Source organism: Sceloporus occidentalis, unplaced genomic scaffold, assembly GCF_023333645.1.
Source record: "Sceloporus occidentalis isolate IW3139 unplaced genomic scaffold, rSceOcc1.0.p SCAF_91, whole genome shotgun sequence".
NCBI classification, from domain to species: Eukaryota; Metazoa; Chordata; class Lepidosauria; order Squamata; family Phrynosomatidae; genus Sceloporus; species Sceloporus occidentalis.
In genome coordinates this window covers 3,082,638-3,102,048 of record NW_028317071.1, presented here as the reverse complement: position 1 = coordinate 3,102,048, position 19,411 = coordinate 3,082,638, and the positions used below count along the sequence as shown (strand labels likewise).

Genomic DNA, 19,411 nt, shown 5'->3' with positions numbered 1-19,411 from the left:
ACGTTCCTAGAGAAAACCCTTCTTTAGGCCTTTGTAGCTCCTCCAGCATGATTCTATGATCAACCTTGGCAGATGTTGACCACAGAGTTGCACTGGAGGACCTGGAGATTCCTAGAGAGATGTTTCCTTAGGTAAAAAGAATAGTATTTTCTATTTGCAGTTTTCCCACATTCACGGGGATCTTTCGCCCCTAACCCTAGCAAATGTGGAGGGACCACTGTATTTTATTCTTTGCAATGACCAGGGGCTCCTAGTGGGTGGAAGAGCAATCAATATGGTTGTAACCACCGGCACAACAATGTGCATCTCTCCAGAGGAACAGGCCGATCCGTGGGAAAGGAAGATCTTCTCCTGACTCACCTGAGAAGTGAAAAAATACAGCTCATTCTCAATGTTCTCATAGATGTAATCTTCCTCACAGGAGAAGCTGCGCATGCCTCCCCCAAATTCGGCTTTCACAGGCTTCCGCAGGCCAATTTCATCGGCCCCCCGGAGTAAACTAGGGAGCAAAGGAAGAAGATAGAACCATAGAATCATACAGTTGGAAGAGACCCCAAGGGCCATCCAGTCCAACCCCCTTCTGCCATGCAGGAACTCTCCATCAAAGCATCTTCAACAGATGGCCATCCAGCCTCTATTTAAAGACCTCCAAGGAGGGAGACTCCACCATAATCTCTTAAGCTGGAATCTCTTTTCCTATAGCTTGCATCCATTGCTTCAGATCCTGTTCTCTGGAGCAGCAGAAAACAAGCTTGCTCCCTCCTCAATATGACATCCCTTTAAATACTTAAACAGGGCCATCATATCACCTCTTAACCTTCTCTTCTCCAGGCTAAACATCCCCAGCTCCCTAAGGCATTCCTCATAGGGCTTCATGGTTTCCAGACCCTTCACCATTTTAGTCGCCCTCCTTTCGACACATGGCTCCAGTTTCTCCATGTCCTTTTTAAATTGTGGTGCCCAGAACCAGACACAATATTCCAGGTGAGGCCTGACCAGAGCAGAATATAGTGGCACTACTACTTCCCTTGATCTAGACACTATACTTCTATTGATGCAGCCTAAAATCGCATTGGCCCTTTTAGCTGCCGCACTGCACTGTTGACTCATGTTCAGCCTGTGGTCTACTTGGACTCCTAGATCACTTTCACACATATAAATCTTGTTCAGCCAGGTGTCCCACATAATCCTGTATCTGTACATTTCATTTTTGAAGATTGAGAAGGTGCAAAGCAACTGGAGGCAGAAAAGGGTTGACTTGCCTGACATCACGTGTTCCCTGTCTGGCATGCTCTGAAATTAAATTGCTACAGAACCAGAGGGATTTCCCTTGACTCTGCTCCCACCGCTGCTTCAAAACTGAATCCTGACTGCCCGCCACACGGATGGGACTCATGTGCTCCCCACCTACACAGAGCCCTCTCTTGCATTTATGTGTTTGAGACTTGCCTATCCTCTGACGTTTCACAGATGAAAACTGAGACGCACGCGGCCAAGCAAGATGGCAGAGGTTAAAAACAGAGAAGACGACACAAGCTCCATGGGCACAACTTGAAGAAGACAAAACTTGCCTCTCATAAGTCGCCGTGACAAAGAAGGCGTAAACCCGTGTGTGTTTGTGGTGCCGAATCTGGATGATGAGCTCCGGGATGCCCAAGCGGATGTGGTTGAGCAGCCACAGCAGAGTGTGGTCGTCCGTCGTGTCTGAGCAGGGAGAGGTTTTGCAAAGAAAGTTACTTTTTGCACAGAACTAATCCCCATTACTGGAGGATTTGAGAATGAATTTGTTGCTGTTGTTGTGTACCTTCAAGTCACTTCCAACGTACTGTGACCCTAAAGTGATCCTATCACAGGATTTTCTTTGCAAGATTTGTTCAGAGGGGGTTTGCCATTGCCATCCTCTAAGGCTGAGAGTGTGTGACTTGCCCTAGGTTACCCAGTGGGTTTACATCAGAGGAGGGATTCAAACCCTGATCTCCAGGTGTTGTAATCCAGCACTCATCCGTTGTACCATACTAGCAGGATTTGCACCATGCTTTTGACATTGCCTTGCTGAGAGAATGTAACTTGTCCAATGACATCCAGTGGGTTTTCATGGCTGAGCAGGGATTCAAACCCTGGTCCTAAGTCCAGGACTCAAACCACTCTCCTCCACTGTTTTTTCCAACAATATAATGCAATTATTTTTAGTTTGCAAGTGGCGGACATCTTACAAATTATGTTCTGTTAGTCTTATTATTATGTATTCTTTAGTTTTAGGGTATATCCTGTATTTGTTGAAGATGTATATTCATACATCTCAATTTAGGAAAGTATTCTTGTTCAGGCATTTTAACCCAAGAAATATATTTTGTGCCCTATCCATCTAAATAGCCTGATCATTTTATATAGTGGTGGTGAGGATGAAATGCCTTGTGCAACCATTTTGCTGCAGTACTTTTTTTAAATAGTAATTTTTAAAAGTGGTCTCTCTCTCTCTAGATTTTTGCTGGAGATGTCTGAGACAGTTGTGCAATGAAGAATGACACCAGCTCCGATATCAGGGTAGCAACTCTGCCTCCTTTATAAATGAAAAATGTATATTAAGGAGGCAGAGTTGCAACCCTGATACTCAAGATGGTGTCATTCTTCACTGCACAACTGTCTCAGACATCTCCAGCAAAAACCTAGAGAGAAAAACCTTCCCTGTGGACTCAATTACAAAGCGATATCAACACTAGTTGGGAAACATTTTTGAGCCTTGCGTCTCCATTGGGCCCTGGAGATGCACCTAGCTGTTTTTTTCCTTGTCAAATGTGCAATGCCATTCAATATTGCAGTTCTGGAACTGCAACCTTGAGGTACTGATATGCCACTGCTCTACATTTAGTAAGACTTCGTCCTTTTTCTCTTGCCACCCCGATTCCTGGAATTGCCTCCCTGTCAGCTTGCAATCAGCAACTTCTCTCGCCCGTTTTAAATCCAAACTGAACTTCTTTCTAAAACCTTTGGAATTTCAGATCAACGCTTTCTATTTTTAGTATAACTGAGTCTCTGTACTGAGTATGTTGTTTTATTCTGCGTTTTGTGCCGGGGACCTTTTTTGTATTGTATTTTAGTACCGTATTGTTGATTATTGAAATGGTTATAAACGTTTCATTTTGTCTGTAAAGTGCCATGTACATGGATGGCCCTATATAAATAAATGATGATGATGATGATGATGATACAGTGGTCCCTTGGCTTATGTGGGGGATCTGTTCCGGATGCCCCTACGTAAGCCAAAAAATGTGTAAGCTCACGTCCCGTTTGGTCCTGTTGTGTGGCTTCCATGTATGGGATGCCCCCCTATAGCGTGGGCGCAATGTACACAGTATTACTGTAAGACTACATAAATCCCAGAAACTTCATAAATCCCCCCACTCTGTGCTACCTTAAGAGCCAGCAGATCTATTCAGCTGTCGACTGGGGTGCAAGAAGATGACATTTCCAACCCTTTGCACCAAGGAGCAATTCCTGCAATTCCTTGCTCTGGAAATGTGATCCTTCACAGCAGCTGAAAACAGCCCTCCTTTGGCCAAGATGGCTGTAGGCTCTCAAGGTGGGTTTGGTGAATTTAGGCCATGAGATGTTACATAGGGGTCATCCACACGGGCAAAATAAAGCCACCTCAAACCGCAATGATGCCTGGTTGTTCAGATGAGGCGAACATTTGAAACCGGGATGGAATTGATGCATAGTTGCATTCCAGGTCTAAAAACCGGAGCAAAAAGAAGCTTGGATACTCCGGCACAACACAAAAAATACACATCTTCCCACCTGCATACAAACAGACAGGTGCCACTGCGGACTGCTGCAAAGCAAAAACGCACAAGTGTGGCAAACAGGGCAGGTCCTGATAATGCAGAGAATGTAATCACAATGTACACAAACCAGACAGTCCGACAGAAGGGCATAGGGTGAAAGGGGTGTGTATGATTGTACCTCGCCAGTGTATCACTCGGCACACCAACATACTCTACATGGGGTGCATCACAAGTGTGACTGTGTGGTTGATCAAAGGTGCAGATGTCTAACGGGATGGCAAAATATTGGCAACTAACTTTTCTGTCCAAAGCTGGTGTTTTTTTCCAGGGCGTAATTCCCCTGAAGCATGCCCTCTGGCCTTTCTCCAATAAAAACCAAACACAAGGGGCTGGCTGAGCAACATCAGAACATTGCCAGGACAGCCAAAGTCATTAATGAGGAAGGAACGACAAGCTAGGGTTGAAATAAGTCAGAAATGACTTTAAGACACAACAACAACAACCGCAACAACAGGGAGGGAGAAGGCTCAATCTTAATACCAACCAATGTTAATATTGGGATCCCTGGAGGGGCCACCATAAATTGAAGTTGACTTGATGTCACAGAAAACAGATTTGGGTCTCCCTTATCCCAAATCCATGGGATCAGAGGTGTTTTGGATTTTGGAATATTTGCATATGCATAATGTGATATCTTGGAGATGGGACCCAAATCTAAAAATGAAATTTATTTAGGTTTTGTACATACCTTGCCAAGAGCCAGCATGGTGTAGTGACTAGATTGTTGGACTAGGACTCTGGAGCCCACTCAACTATGAAAACCCACTGGGTGAACTTAAGCAAGTCACACTCTCTCAGCATCTGAGGGATGCAAAGGCAAACCCCCTCTAAACAAATCTTGTCAAGAAAACCCCATGATAGGATCACCTTAGGGTTGCCATAAGTTGGAAACAACTTGAAGGCACACAATGACAAATAGTTTGCATCCCTAGCCTGATGGTCATTTTATACACAATGTTTAATACTTTTGTCCATGAAACAAAGTTTGTCTACACTGAACCATCTGAAAGCAAAGGTGTCACTGTCTCAGCCGCCCACAATTTTGGAGTATTTTGGAATTCCGGAAAAGGGAGACCCAACCTATACATAATATTTTTGATAATTTTGTGGCCGAAATTGTTTTTACACTGAACCATTCAAAAGCAAAGGTGTCTTTGCTCTCCCCGCCACCCATGTGGACATTTTCTGGTTTTGGAGTACTTCAGATTCTCTTAGCCACCCAGATGGACGATCTTGGAGTAATTCAGATTTTGGAATTCCGGAAAAGGGAGACTCAGCCTATACATAATATTTCTGATAATTCTGTGCATTAAACAAAACGAAATGAGGCTCAACTTATACATAATTTGTTTAATAATTTTGTGCATGAAATGAAATTTGTATACTGAATCATCCGAAAGCAAAGGTGTCATTCTCTCAGCCATCCATGTGGACTATTTTGGAGGATTTTGGATGAGGGCAACACAACCTGTAACAAAAATCTTTGGAAAGCAAGCAGGTAGAAACCAATGTTGCCACTCACCTGAGAGCGTCATCAGCACGTCACAGTTTTCCGTGGGAACCGTTTTCATCCAGGATTTGTGGGACATGATGTAGCGCCCGGCCTGAAGCAGCCGCTTCCCAAACAATTTATCTACGAAGAGAAAAAAGAGATTGAACAGGGGAAATGCCAGGTGCAAATGCATGAATGCTGGCCAAAGTCACATCATGCAGGGCTAAAATGTCTGCCTTACACTGCCTCGCCTCACTCCATTTTGGCCCCATTCACACTATGAAATAACCTGCTTTGGAAACCAGGTTATTTCCCTGTAGTTCAGATTGGCACCAATTCTACATAGTGCAATTTGCCAGGAGCGGGGGAGGCGGGGGGACTAAAAAGCCAACTTAAACTGATGTATTTGGCACCGGATCTCATACAGGCTCTCTTTTGTAGAACCACAACAATCCACATAGTGTGAGTAAACTATCGGATCGATTCGGATCATGCAGCCACCATTCAGGAAATGGAAGCGCTTCCATTCTGATCTGGAACGGTGGCGAATGGGAACTTCAGACCAGATTTAAATGCCATGGAGTGATTCTCTACCATAAAACACAGTGGGAAGGGTGAATCGATTTTGAATTGATTCACAGATATGAATCTCTCCATGCAAAACATGTGTGACTGGCCCCTTGGGTTGCATCTACGCTGCAGAAATAATGCAGTTTCACACCACTTTAACTGCCTTGGCTCTGGTTTAACTGCCATGTCGAAGGACTCAATACAGGGGGAATGCACTACAACTTCCTCAACCCCCAGTGCCTAAGCACCAAGCTGAAAATCCCAACCTAGGATAAAGCCACTGAAGCTAAGGCAGGATCCAACAGCTAGAAGTGGGTAGGAAGATGCTTATCCTGGGCTGACTCTGTTGTCCATCAACCTCCACCCAAAAAGGGTTTCTTTTTTCCCGCTCAACTATATGAGACACACACACACCTGCATGGCCCTCCAGACTGAGTCAAGTGCCACTGCCAACACTGGCATTTGCAATTGGCACAGACCAGCGCCATGCTAGCTCTTGGGCCAATCCAGTTTTGCAACTGGATCAAACTAACAATACAAAGCAGTTCCCATCAATTGTAGTGTTGCATCTCCTTCAGAACATCTCTGCAATTCACCTACCTTAATAAACGCATATTCTGGCTATATTCTGGCCTCGTTTCCTGGCTAACCTTTTAGCTCAGGGACTTCAATTGCAGGTTCTTATTTCCTCCCTTAGAATTAGTCATAGAATCCTAGAGTTGGAAGAGACCCCCAAAGGCCATCCAGATCAAACCCATTACCGCCATGCAGGAATACACCGAATCCTGGAGTTGAAATCCCCAAAGGCCCATCCAATCCAACTCACTGCCATGCAGGAATACACCATCAAAGCACCCCGACTGATGGCCATCCAGCTTCTGTTTAAAAACCTTCAAAGACGATTTCACCACCCTCCAATGCAGCATATTTCACCTCCCAACAGCTCTTACCATCAACAAGTTCTTTCTAATGCTTAAGTGGAATCTCTTTTCGGTTTGTTGGCATCCATTGTCTTGTGTTCTTGATCTCTGGAGCAGCAGAAAACAAGCTTGCTCCATCCTCAACATGACATCTCTTCCAATGCTTAAACATGGTTTTTATGTGCCCCCTCTTGATCTTGTTATTCCTTTTCATCTGCTCCCCACAATTCGCCAGAGGGGTCTTTTCTCTCCCCCCAGATCCCAACAGCAATAATGGACGCACCTACCCCTAGCAAAGCTCTTCTAGCAGCTGGGAAAATGGAGAAAAGAAAGGAAGGGAATTAAGATTGTAAAAAGCCAGGCATCTCTATAGCAACCAACTCCAACGGCAGATTTCTCTGCGTCTTTCGTTGTGCCTCCGTACACACACATCCCTCCTTTCTGAGACCCATCAGCCTTGCAATTGCTTTTGTTCATTTTCAAAACCATTTCCACCTCCTGGATCTGTCACAGAGAGTGCTTGGATGGTGCATTCCTGCATGGCAGAAGGGGGTTGGACTGGGTGGCCCCTGGGGGTCCCTTCCAACTCTAGGATCCTATGTATTCCTGCATGGTAGAAAGATGTTGGCCACATGTGGCCAAGCAACACTCCTGGCTGCTCCTCAAGCAACACTAGAGTGTGGTCAAGATAGGAAGGAAGGAAGGAAGGAAGGAAGGAAGGAAGGAAGACAGACGTTAGGAGCGGCTGCAGCAGTTTGCTTTTGCCTGAGCTGACTGGGAAGGGCAGGATTTCAGCTCCACGATTGAGTTAACAATGCAAAATACTTTTACACTTTTGAAGGCTTTTTGGATTAACTGAAGTGATGACAAAAAGAAAAAGTGGGAGGAGGAGGAAAGAAACTGCAACATTTTAAACCAGCTGAAAAAGTGGGATGGCAAAGAATTAATTGGGACTGTCCCTGCCTAACTAGGACATTTGACAGTATAGGTAGACCCAGGTTCAAATGTCCACTTATAGGCTGCAACCACGCTGCAGAAATAATCCAGGTTGACATCACTTTAACTGCCATGGCTCCATGCTATGCAATTCTGGGAATGCTAGTTTTGTGAGACATTTGACTTTATAGCAATAGGAGCTTCATTTATTAATCACTTCATAGTGCACTGAGCAGTTTACAACTATAAGCTACTTGCCCTCAACAAGCTGGGTACTCATTTTACTATCCTACGAAAGGATGCCAGGCTGAGTCGACCCTGAACCCCAGGCTGGGACTGAACTCACAACTTTGTGGTTTGCGAGCGAGTGGCTGCAGTGCTGGCATTTAACCACTGCACCACCAGGGCTCCTTGACTTTCTCTGTCAAAGCATTCTGGCAAGCTACAACTCCCAGAATTCCACAGCATGGAGCCAAAATGCAGTTAAAATGAGGGTCAACCTGGATTCTTTCTATAGTGCAGATGCAGCCTAAAAAGATCTGCATTGCAGAAACAATTCAGGTTGATCCATTTTTAACTCCTCTGGATCCATGCTCTGTAATTCTGGGAGTTGAAGTCTGCTGCGGCAAGCATGACCTAGAGCCAGTCTTGTCCTCTTCCAACCTGTCCTACCTTGCAGGGTTGTTATAAGCATCAGGGTAATAAAATTAATCATAAAAATAATCATGTGCAACCTCCCAGTTCCTGCAAGGCGGGGTATAAATGTAATGAATGGACCACCATAATTAGGGCAGACATTTGCAAAGTAGGAAAAGTTACTTTTTTTGTTTAAACCACCACTCTCTGGGAGATTCTGGAGGCTGAAACTTCCCTGCCTGTTATGCCGTAACTCCAAAACAGCCCAGTTTTGCAAGGCCAGGATCCTCGAACCCAGGGCCACTGGAGGAAGAGGCTAACAAATGTGCAATGGGGACAATGGGGATTGCAAACATGCAAGGAGGACATTTTGTGGCTCATGCCACAAAAATCCTGCAAAACTGGAATGGTAAGAAGAGGCAGAGGAGAGGCAGGAAACGGATGTGAATGGCAGGCCCTGGCCCAAAGGCAACTGGTTGCAAACAACAACACACCTCCAGATGTTGTTGAACTGCAACTCCCAGCATACCTCAACAGGCTGGCTATGGTGCTGGGAGTTGCAGCAGGTCCTAACTAGGGAGGGAAAAAAGATATGGAAATATTCAAAAAATTGTCAAAAGACATATTTTCCAAATTATCGGGAAACCCTGATGAGAAAAATCCTGGAAATCAAGAAACCATGATGAGAAGAAACCTGGAATTGTACATGGAACAACCTTTGCAGTTTAGGGTTTATTCCGAGTAAAATTTGCATGGGGTTCTTTTGCACAGAAAATATAATTTCCTGTGCAAATTTTACATAGAATAAACTCTAAACCATATGACTATCCTATGTAAAATCACACGGGGTTGTTTTGCACACAAAAAAAAATTATTTCCTGAGCAGGAAATGGTGCTTTCTGTGCAAAACAACACCATGCGAATTTTCCGCAGAAGACATCCGATTGTGAATAGGCTTCGAAAATGAAAACGGAGGTTTTGGAAGCCTTCCTTGTAGCAGGAATAAAGCTTTTGGCTTCCTTCAAGAAGAAAATGGAAAGAATATTTGTAAATATTGAAAAAATGGTTAATAAAAACATGTTTTTTGAAAAAACTTGGATGAGAAGAATCCTGGAGCAAGGAAAATCTTTGTGGTTTAGGGTTTATTTTGTGTAAAATTTGCACAGGGTTGTTTTGTACAGAAAACTTTGCACAGAAGATGTCCTGAATTGCAAATAAGCTGCAAAAACGGCGCAGTTTTGGAACCCTTTCTAGAAGTGGGAATAAAACTGCTAAAACGTTTTGCTTCGTTCTAGAAAAAAAAATGGACCACGTGTGAATTTTGAACAGAATAAGTCTCAAATTGTCAACAGGCTTCAAAAATGGAATGGTTTTGGAAACCTTTCTTGTAGCAGGAATAAAAGTGCTATAAAACGTCTTGCTCTCTTCAAGAAGAAATGGAAAGAATATTTGGAAATATTCAGAAAATGGTTGAAAAGCCTGTTTTTTTTTGAGCACTGAGAAACCCTGATGAGAGGAATCCTGGACAGAGGATAATCTTTGCAATTCGAGGCTTATTCTACGCAAAATTCACAGGTGGTTATTTTGCACAGAAAGCAGCATTTTCCATGCAGGAAGAAGGCTTTCCTGTGAGAGAAGGGTGCTTCTATGAAGAAATATTAATATTATGAATATTATTGGCTGTTTTCAATGCGAAACAACAAGGCGAGTTTGTGCAGAATAAGTCCCAAATTGCGAACAACACTTCGAAAACGGGATGGTTTTGGAAGCCTCCCCCTGTTGCAGGAATAAAAGCCTCAAATATTTTGCTTTCTTCAAGAAGAAACGCAGTGAAGAACGACATCCCTGCTGCTTTGAACTGTGCCCAGGTGAACCATTTGCCGCTGGCCTTAACAAGGGAGTCACACGCTCCTTTTTTAAAGCTGTCCAAGTTGGCAGCCGGCTCTGAGACGCGAGAGCGAGTTTTACAGTTCTGACTTTGTTCGGCATGAAAAAGTCCTTCCTTTTCTCTGTCCTGAAAACTGCTCTGCTTCAGTGGATGTGACCCGCAGGCTGTGTTCCTAGACTTTGGGAGGAAACAAGAATTATTTCACTCTCTCCATTTTCTCTGATAGAATCCTGGAGCTGGAAGGGACCCCAAAGGGTCATCCAGTCCAGTTCATTTCTGCCAAGCCTTCCCTTTGAAAGATGGCCATCTGCTTAAAAACCTCCAAAAATACAGTCTCCACCACTTTCCAAGGCAGCATCTTCCCCTACCACAGTGCTGGCAAACCTATGGCACATGTGCCAGAGGTGGCACTCAGAGCCCTCTCTGTGGGCACATGTGCCGTTGCTCCAGCACAAAGTCTGCCAGAGCTTTTTTACTAGAAAGCCAGAGGGACATGGCACTTTGCAATAAATAAGTGGGTTTGGGGTTGCTGTTTGGGCACTGGGTCTCTAAAAGGATCGCCATCACTGTCCTACTGAATGGCTCTTGCCATCAGGCCCTACTGGAGATTTCCAGGGGGCACCAAGGGCCAACTTTGGGCACGGGTACCAGAACTAAGGTTGCCAGTTCAGGATCATCCCAGACCCTAAGGTTTCTGAGCGAAAACTGAGCTGGACTTTTTCCACGCTAGGCAGTTCTTCCACTTTCATTGCTGTGGCTCCATCTCATGGAAGCTGGGGATCTGTAGTTCGGAGAGGCCCAGAGGAGCTTCCCAGCTTAGAATCCTAAATGTGTTGCTGGCTGCCTTTAAGTCGGCTCTGATTTATGGCGAACCTATCATGGGGTTTTCTTGGCAGAACTGGATCACAGGGGGGCTTGCCATGGCCTTCTCCTGAGGCTGAAAGAGTACAACTTAGTGGGGTTCCCTAACAAAGCAGATTCAAATCCTGGTCTCCTGAGTCAGAACCCAGTGCTCAAGCCACTAAACCACACTGATATGGCGTTCGCTAAATTACAAATCCATCGATTCCATAGGAAGGGGCGTTCTGAACCCAAAATGTTCGCAAAACTTGGTATTTACCCCAGAGGGGATTCCAAGTATGGTGGGAACGCCCCCATGTCCCCTAGAAGTCATTTGGGGGGCATGTATGAATCAAAAAACCTTTTTGTCTTTTTTTGTTGTTGTGTGCCTTCAAGTCTTTTCCAACTTGTGACAACCCTAAGGTGAACCTACCCTGGGGTTCTCTTGGCAAGTTTTATTCTGAGGAGGTTTACCATTGCCTCCCCTGAGGCTGAGAAAGTATGACTTGCCTAAGGTCACCCAGTGGGTTTCCATGGCCGAGCAGGGATTCTGGTCTCCAGAGTCAAACCACTATGCCAAGCTGGCACCACCAAAATGTCCACCCTGAAAAAACATCCATGCCTGGACCCAAGTGGTCTTGACAAAGGCATCCTCTCTTCCCGGGCTACAGGGAAGGGAACAGGCTGACCATTGTGGGGCACAGCTTGACACAGCTGCAGTGGGGGCAGCCGATGGCATTGCTAGGAAGACTGATACCCAGGCAGGCATGAGGGCTAACTGGCCACTTTGCACCTTTGCCTTGACCAAAGACACCCATCCAGGGAGGGGCAGCAAATGCACAAAATGCTGGAAAAGCTCTCCTGTCTCTTTAACAGCGCCAGCCAATTCCGCTTCAATTATTTATGCCAGCCTCCATAAGGCCGCTTTCTGAACCAACCCCACTCAAGGCACATTAAAGCAGTCGGGAGAAAATGCACAGGCTTGCAAGGCTGCTCTTCAGCACAGCAGTCTCCAGCTGTTGCAAAATTGCAGCTCCCAGCACTCTTCTCCACTGGCTAAGCCTGCCAGGGTTGCTGGGCATTGCAGTCCAACAGCTTCAGAAATGGCACAAGGTTCTCAGCCCTGTAGCTCAGCTGTTGCCAAGTTGATCCTTGCTAACAATGTCATGCCCACATGGCCCAATATTCTTCCTAGAGTTGGAAAGGACCCCCAGAGGTCATCTACTCTAACCCCCTACCATACAGGAACCCAAAATTAAAGAAGTCCTAAGAGAGGGCCAACCAGCCCGTTTAAAAACCTCCAAAGAAGGAGACTCCACCACTTTCCAAGACAGCTTATTATTCCATTGTCAAACAACTCTTACTAACAGGAAGTTCTTCCCAATGTTTGGGTGCAAACTCTATGCCATGCAGATATGGAAGTCCTGCTCAGTTCAACTGGATTTATCCCACTTTCGGTGCAAACAGGGCTCCCACGTTAATGAACAGTTGCCAACAAGTCTATGTTTGCTCAGGTCTGACAAAGCCTTTCCTTTCCCAGTCTGGCAAATGAGGTCTTGCACAGCCCTTCATCTACTCCCAATGATTCCCAAACTTTGGTCTTCCAGATGTTTTGGACTTCTGACACCTAGCCAAAATTATTCAGATAAGCTGGAAATGAAGAAATCAATACTCAATAGCTTTTGTTTTTAGGGGGACTGCAACCAGATAGGACCTCAGTGAGGCAGTGACCTTGGGTACGTCACACTCTCAGCCTCAGAAGATGACCATGGCAAACCTCCTCTAAACAAATCATGGTAAGAAAACCCCATGATGGCTTCGCTTTTGGGTTGCCAAAAGTTGGAAATGACTTGGAGCTACAGAACAAGGCACTACAGAAAACAAAAATAATGACCAGAGATGTAGCTTGAGACAACAAAGACACTGGAAAAGTTCATGATTTCTCTTGGTTGAATTAGAATGGAGACTGCAGCAAAGAAAGCTAGGACTTGGAAGGGCAGCTATAAAGAAATTAGACCAAATTTCCAAGTGTAAAGATAGATTATTGAATATTAAAGTTAGGATTGTCCATGCCATCATACTTCCCATTTCTATCCATGGATGTGGAAGTGAGACAGTAAAGGAAGCGGATAGGAAGAAAATCAACTTATTTGTAATCCGGTACTGGAGAAGAGTGAATACTGTGGATTGTAAAAAAGACAAATAAATGGATCCAAGATCAAATCTGAATTTTCCCTAGAAGTCAAGATGACTAAACCGAAACTGTCCTACTTTGGACATGAGAATATCGGACTCATTAGAAAAGACTATTAGAAAAGGCAATGACACTGAGGAAGGAAGAAGGTAGTAGGGAAAGGGGAAAGGTGCATTACAGGTGGATAAACCATCCTGGGTGAGTCACACACTGTCAGCCTCCTGAAAACCCCGTGACAGGTTCGCCTTAGGGTTGCCATAAGTCAGAAACAACTTGAAGGCACACAAGAACAACACACAGGCTCAGCCAAGGGGGCTGCACAGGTGCCTTCAGTTTGCAAGACCTGAGGAGAGCCATTTTTGGGGGTCTTGCATTCATAGGGTCACCCTATATTCCAGTGAAACATTAGGAAGGACTTCCTGACAGTAAGAATAATGCGCTGCTTTTTTGGAGATTATTAACAGAGTCCGGATGGCTATCTGTCACAGAGAGGGCTTGGGTGGTGTCTTCCTGCATGACAGAAAGGGATTGAACTCTAACTTCCAACTCTAGGATTCTATATATTCCTGCATGGCAGAAGTGGGTTGGACTGGATGGTCCCTTGGGGTCCCTTCTAACTCTAGTATTCTACGCATGCCAGAATGGGTTTGGACTGGATAGGCCTTTGAGTCTCTTCCAACTCTAGGATTCTATGTATTCTTGCATGGCCAAAGGGAGCTGGATCGGAGAACTCCTGGGGGTCCCTTCCAACCCTAGGGATCTATGAAACTGATGTAATGGCCATTAAAAACAAAGAGATAGGAAGGCACAGTATTTCTCCTCAATGCCCAAATCTATGCATCCTGTAGCTGTACAAATTCTTTGGGCCTGGGTTTGGGGTTCAAGGGGCGATGAACAAGGTACCCGATTTTAATCCGAAATGCCCTTTTCTCAAGAGCTGCCCTGAGAGGCAGGGTGCATTTGGGTGAAGTGGAGGTCCATTAAGTGCTGCAGAGTGAGAGCCATTTCCAGCAAATAGTCTTCTGCAGGGGAACAGCCCACTGTAAGTGGGATTTCTGCCCAGGAGCTAAGCAAGGCAGGCAGGAAGGAGTGCCATCCGATGCCGCTTCTCTAGTCTCAAGTGGCCACAGATCTACCCTCCTGAGCACATTTCCCTTGCAGCTGCACCCTTTCCTCTCCTTTCCCCAGTGCCCAGGAGCAAAGCAAAGGGCAAGAGATCGGTGCCATCTGATGCCACTTTTCTGCCCCTCCAGTCTACCCACCTGAGCAATTCTGCCCCCATTGGCACCCCTTCCCCCTTTCTTTTTCCCCTGCCTAACCTTGGTGATGCCTTACAAAGGTCACCCTTGGTGCAGAATCTGAGGCTTGGTGGGGCCTTGAAAGTGGGCAATGCCACCACCTTCTCTAAACAGAGGGAGCACAGAAGGGGACCCAAACGCCAGCAAACAGCAACTTCCCCCAGCCCAGCCCAGCAGCTTGGCACTGGGCCCCTGTCTTGGCAGAAAAATCTCCCCTTTGGTGCAGAATCTGAGCCTTGGCAGTAGGCAGTACCACCAGCTCCTTCAAATGGTAGGGGCACAGAAGTGGACATAAATGCTTCCTGGCCCAGAAGGATGACATTGGGTCCCTGTCTTAGCAGAAAAATCTCCCCTTTGGTGCAGAATCTGAGCCTTGGCAAGACATTGGCAGTGGGCAGTGCCACCACTTTCTTCAAATGGTGGGGGCCTAGAAGTGGATATCAATGCCCCCCAACCTAAAAGCTTGGCGTTGGGTCCCTGTCCTGGCAGAACAATCTCCCCCTTGGTGCAGGGGGCATTTATGTCCACTTCTTGCCACTTCCATTTGAAGAAGCCTTGGCAGGACCTTGGCAGTGGGCAGTGCCACCACTTTCTTAAAATGGAGGGGGCCCAGAAGTGGACATCAATGCCTCCCCCGCCCAAAAAACCTTGGCATTGGGGGTCCTTGTCTTGGTCAGCCAACCTCCCATTGCCACCTGGGGGCTCCTTTCTCACCCAACGTGGGCATAAAGGGGGGGGGGTGCCAAAGGAGACAAAGAGCCACGTGGGATCCCCAAAGCCTGGCAGGAAGGCCTTGGCATCTTCCTGGTGCCCCCCAGCCAAGACCCCCAAACCAAGACCTAGTCTTCCTTCCCTGGGCTCCTTTGCTGCACAGAGACCTCCGCAGTGCGTGGCACCATCTGTGTGCCAACCTGTGCCAGCTGCTGGGGGAGGCAATATTTGGGATGCTCTTCTTTCCCCCCCCCCCCTTCTTTGCAAGATGGAGGGGATGCAAGGAGGAGAAGGAAACCAAAGGAGGATACTTTGGGCTTGGCATCTCTTCCCTGTGGTGCCCCAAAAGGTGCCCATCACCTGGCCCTGGAGAGGAGACTTACCTAGGACCCCTTCTTGCTTGGCTCGCTCTCCCTCCTGGGATGCCCCCGATGGGGCTGACCCTCCTGGGCCCCCCTCTAGCATCCTCTCAAGGTTGGTCCGAGGGTGGCACCGGGGAAGGTGGGCACAGCGCAATGCGACGCCTCCTCCTAGGGGCAGAGAAGGGGCCCCGGGAATGGGGAGCCATCCAGGCAGGGGCCACCAGCAATGGGGCCCTGCCTTGGCCAAGGGGAGCCAGGGCAGCCTGGCACTGCCATCCAAGGGGGCACCCCAGCTGCCCCAAAGCCAAAGAGCCCAGAGGAGGAGGAGGGAAAAGGAGGGACAAAGGAAGCAGGAGGAGGAGGAGGAGGAGGAGGAAGGCAGAGCAAGGCAAGGAGGGGCTGCAATACTCTGCTTGGCCTGACTCTCCCCAGCCAGACTGCCAGCCTTCGCCTGCCCTCCTTCTCTTCCTTCCTTGCAAAGTGCAAGACAAAACACACATAAAGAATTCTACATTCCACATTCAGATCAGCCTCCTCCTCCTTGCAAACTGGAAGACAAAAACAGAGTCCTGTTATAGGTCCACATTCAGATCTGCCTCCTCTTCCTCCTCCTCTTTGCAAATTGCAAGACCAAATAATAATAATCATCATCATCATCATCATCATCTCCAAATTCAAAGGTGCCTCTTCTTCCTCTTCCTCCTTGCAAATTGGAACACAAAATAAATAGAGTTCTATTGTGGCAGATTTCTTTTCCCTAGAGAGAGCCAGGAGTCATGACTGAAAATGAAACATGGTCTAGTTAGCTGAATTATCTCCAAATTCAGACTTGCCTCTTCCTCCTCCTTGCAAATTGCAAGACAAAACATCTAAGAGTGCTCTAGCTCCACGTTCAGATCTGCCTCCTCCTTTTTGCAAACTGCAAGACCAAAAAAAAAAAATCTGCAAATTCAAAGGTGCCTCCTCTTTCTCCTTGCAAATTGTAAGACAAAACAAAATAGAATTCTAGATCTCCAGATTCAGATCTGTCTCCTCCTCCTCTTCCTCCTCCTTGCAAGTTGCAAGGCAAAACAAATAAGGTTTCTGTATCTCCAAATTCAGACCTGCAAATTCAGATCTGCACATTTGCAGATTGCAAGAACAAAACGAAAACCTCCCGATTCAAAAGTGCCTCCTTGCAAATGGCAAGGCGAAATAAAGTAAAAGAATGTCTCCAAATCCAAAGGTGCCTCCTTCTCCTCTTCCTCCTTGCAAATGGCTAGACATGTTTCTTATTTGAAAAAGCCCTCCAAAATTCAAAAGGGCCTCCTTGCAAATAGCAAGGCAAAAGTAAAAGGAAATTATTTCTCCACATCCAAAGGTGCTTCCTCCTCCTCTTCCTTGCAGCTTGCAAATTTGCAAGTCCAAACCCATTTCTTGGAAGACAGCATAAGTCTAGAATTTAGGTGGGCCCAATATTTCCCCCTTTCCTTCCTATCCTTCCAAGTTCCCCCTCTTTCTTGCCTTATTTTCTTCCCTCCTCTTGACCTCAAAAGTCCCTTCTTGGCCAAAGGTTAGGCTGTTATTTCTAGAGGGGTGTCAAAATACCAGCAGAGTAACTTGACCAGGGCCCTTTGCTGACTCTTGCATTATTTGAGTTGCAATGACCCTGATGCGTGGACATCGCAATGCTTATGGGAGACAGGGGGTACCTTTGGGGTATCCATCATGCCCCAAAGATGCCCTAGAGCCCAGTGCCTTTCTGCCACGCAAGGAATGCAATACCCAAGCAATTTCGCAAAGGCTGCAGAATCATTTAAAAAGCAATAGTTTCTAAATGGCCAGCCCTGTGTGCTTGGAGGATGGTGGAGTCTCTTTCTTTGGAGGCTTTTAAACAGAGGCTGGATGGCCATTTGTCACAAGGAGGGCTTGGATGGTGTAATCCTGCATGGCAGAATGGGGTTGGACTGAGTGACCTTTGTGGGACCCTTTCAATTCCATTATTCTATATGGGGTTTAAAAAGGGTGGAGTGATGCTTGTAGCAGCAAAACTGCTTTATGAAGATTAATAGAGGCTCTGCCACATGGAATACAAGGACTAACCTTTTTTTAATATAAAAAACATTCCAAGGGGCACGTGCAGAGTGCACTGCAGAATTAATGCAGAATTCAAATAATATAGCCATGTTCGTCTGCAGAATCAGTATTTAGAGAGATCTTGCAGTACGTTTGACTAACTGAAAGAGGGAATGTGAAGTCAAAGGCTTTCGTGGCCGGCAGCCATAGTTTTTTGTGGGTTTTTCAGGCAATGTGGCCATGTCCTAGAACTATTCTTGACCTTTCGCCAGCATCTGAGGCTGGGATCTTCAGAGAATGCTGGCATGGAAGAGAGTTGGGCATATATATATATATATATATATATATGAAAGAAAGAAAGAAAGAAGTTGGCAGCATGAGATTTCTTAGACTTCAGAGATACTTCCTCGGATACAGTTTGACACTACTTAACTCTCCTGGCTCAGTGCTATGAAATTTGGGGGAATTGTAGTTCTGGGAGACACTGAGCCTTCTCTGTCAGAGACCTCTGGTGCCACAACAAACTACAGTTCCCAAAATCCCACAGCATAGAGCTATGGAAATTAACGTGGCGTCAAACTGGATAATTTCTGCCATGCGGATGAAGCCTGGGAACCACCTCCAGTTTTCCTTGATATACTCTCCATTTTTGTTTTCAATTTATTCCTCAGCTTCAACCTTCTGCAAGTCTATTCTCAAGGAATTTGAGAAGGAAAAGGAAATAATAGAAATCACTCCAACCGTGATTGATATCACATGCACTTATTTTTCTGCAAAACAGGAATGTTACAAGAGCATGGTTAAAACAATGAAGATTTATGTTTCCCTTATCGATTGTATAGATCTCATGCCCTGCTCAAGGATAACCTGATCAATACAATCTAAAAGCAAACTAAGCTATAAAGAAACAAAATAAACCAGAGGGGGGAAAACACTAGTAAATATGGGCAAAAGAAGATTATGAATTTTACTTGTGTAGTGTGGTGTTATCATGTTTTAATGGTTTTTACTGGTTTAAACTATATATATATATATATATATATATATATATATTTACACACACATATGTACATATATATATATATATATACACATACACAAACACACAGAGACATATTATATAGTGACTTTTACTTGTGTAGTGTGCTCTCTCTCTCTCCATATATATATATATATATATATACACACACACACATACACACACACATATTATATATTGAGTTTTACTTGTTTTAATTATTATAAACACACACACAAATACATATTATATAGTAACTTTTACTTGTGTGGTGTGGTGTGCTGTCTTCATGCTTTAATGGTTTTTACTGGTTTTACCTCTCTCTCTCTCTCTATATATATATATATATACACACACACACACACACACACACACTATATAGTGCCTTTTACTTGTGTGGTGTGGTGTGTGTCTTCATGCTTTAATGGTTTTTACTGGTTTTACCTCTCTCTCTATATATACACACACACACACACACACACACACACACACATTATATAGTGCCTTTTACTTGTGTAGTGTTGTGTGCTGTCTTCATGTTTTAGTGCTTGTTACTGGTTTAAACTATATTATATATATAAATATACACACACATACATATGTATATGTGCATATGTATACAAATGTATATATACAGTACATATTG

The 19,411-nt window shown here is 45.3% G+C and overlaps 1 protein-coding gene across 1 annotated transcript in view; it reads right to left on the bottom strand.

Annotated features, from left to right (window-relative positions):
• The window catches only part of ANO8 (anoctamin 8), a 55,699-nt gene extending 39,638 nt beyond the window's left edge, over positions 1-16,061 (bottom strand). Inside the window, exons 1-4 of the mRNA XM_089496648.1 lie at positions 15,714-16,061; positions 5,368-5,478; positions 1,347-1,704; positions 361-499 (exon numbers count right to left, since the gene is read on the bottom strand). Of these exons, the coding sequence (XP_089352774.1) occupies positions 361-499; positions 1,347-1,704; positions 5,368-5,478; positions 15,714-15,795 (690 nt within the window). The 5' untranslated portion in view covers positions 15,796-16,061. The remainder of the gene's footprint in view (positions 1-360; positions 500-1,346; positions 1,705-5,367; positions 5,479-15,713) is intronic.
• Between the last annotated feature and the right edge of the window lie 3,350 nt (positions 16,062-19,411).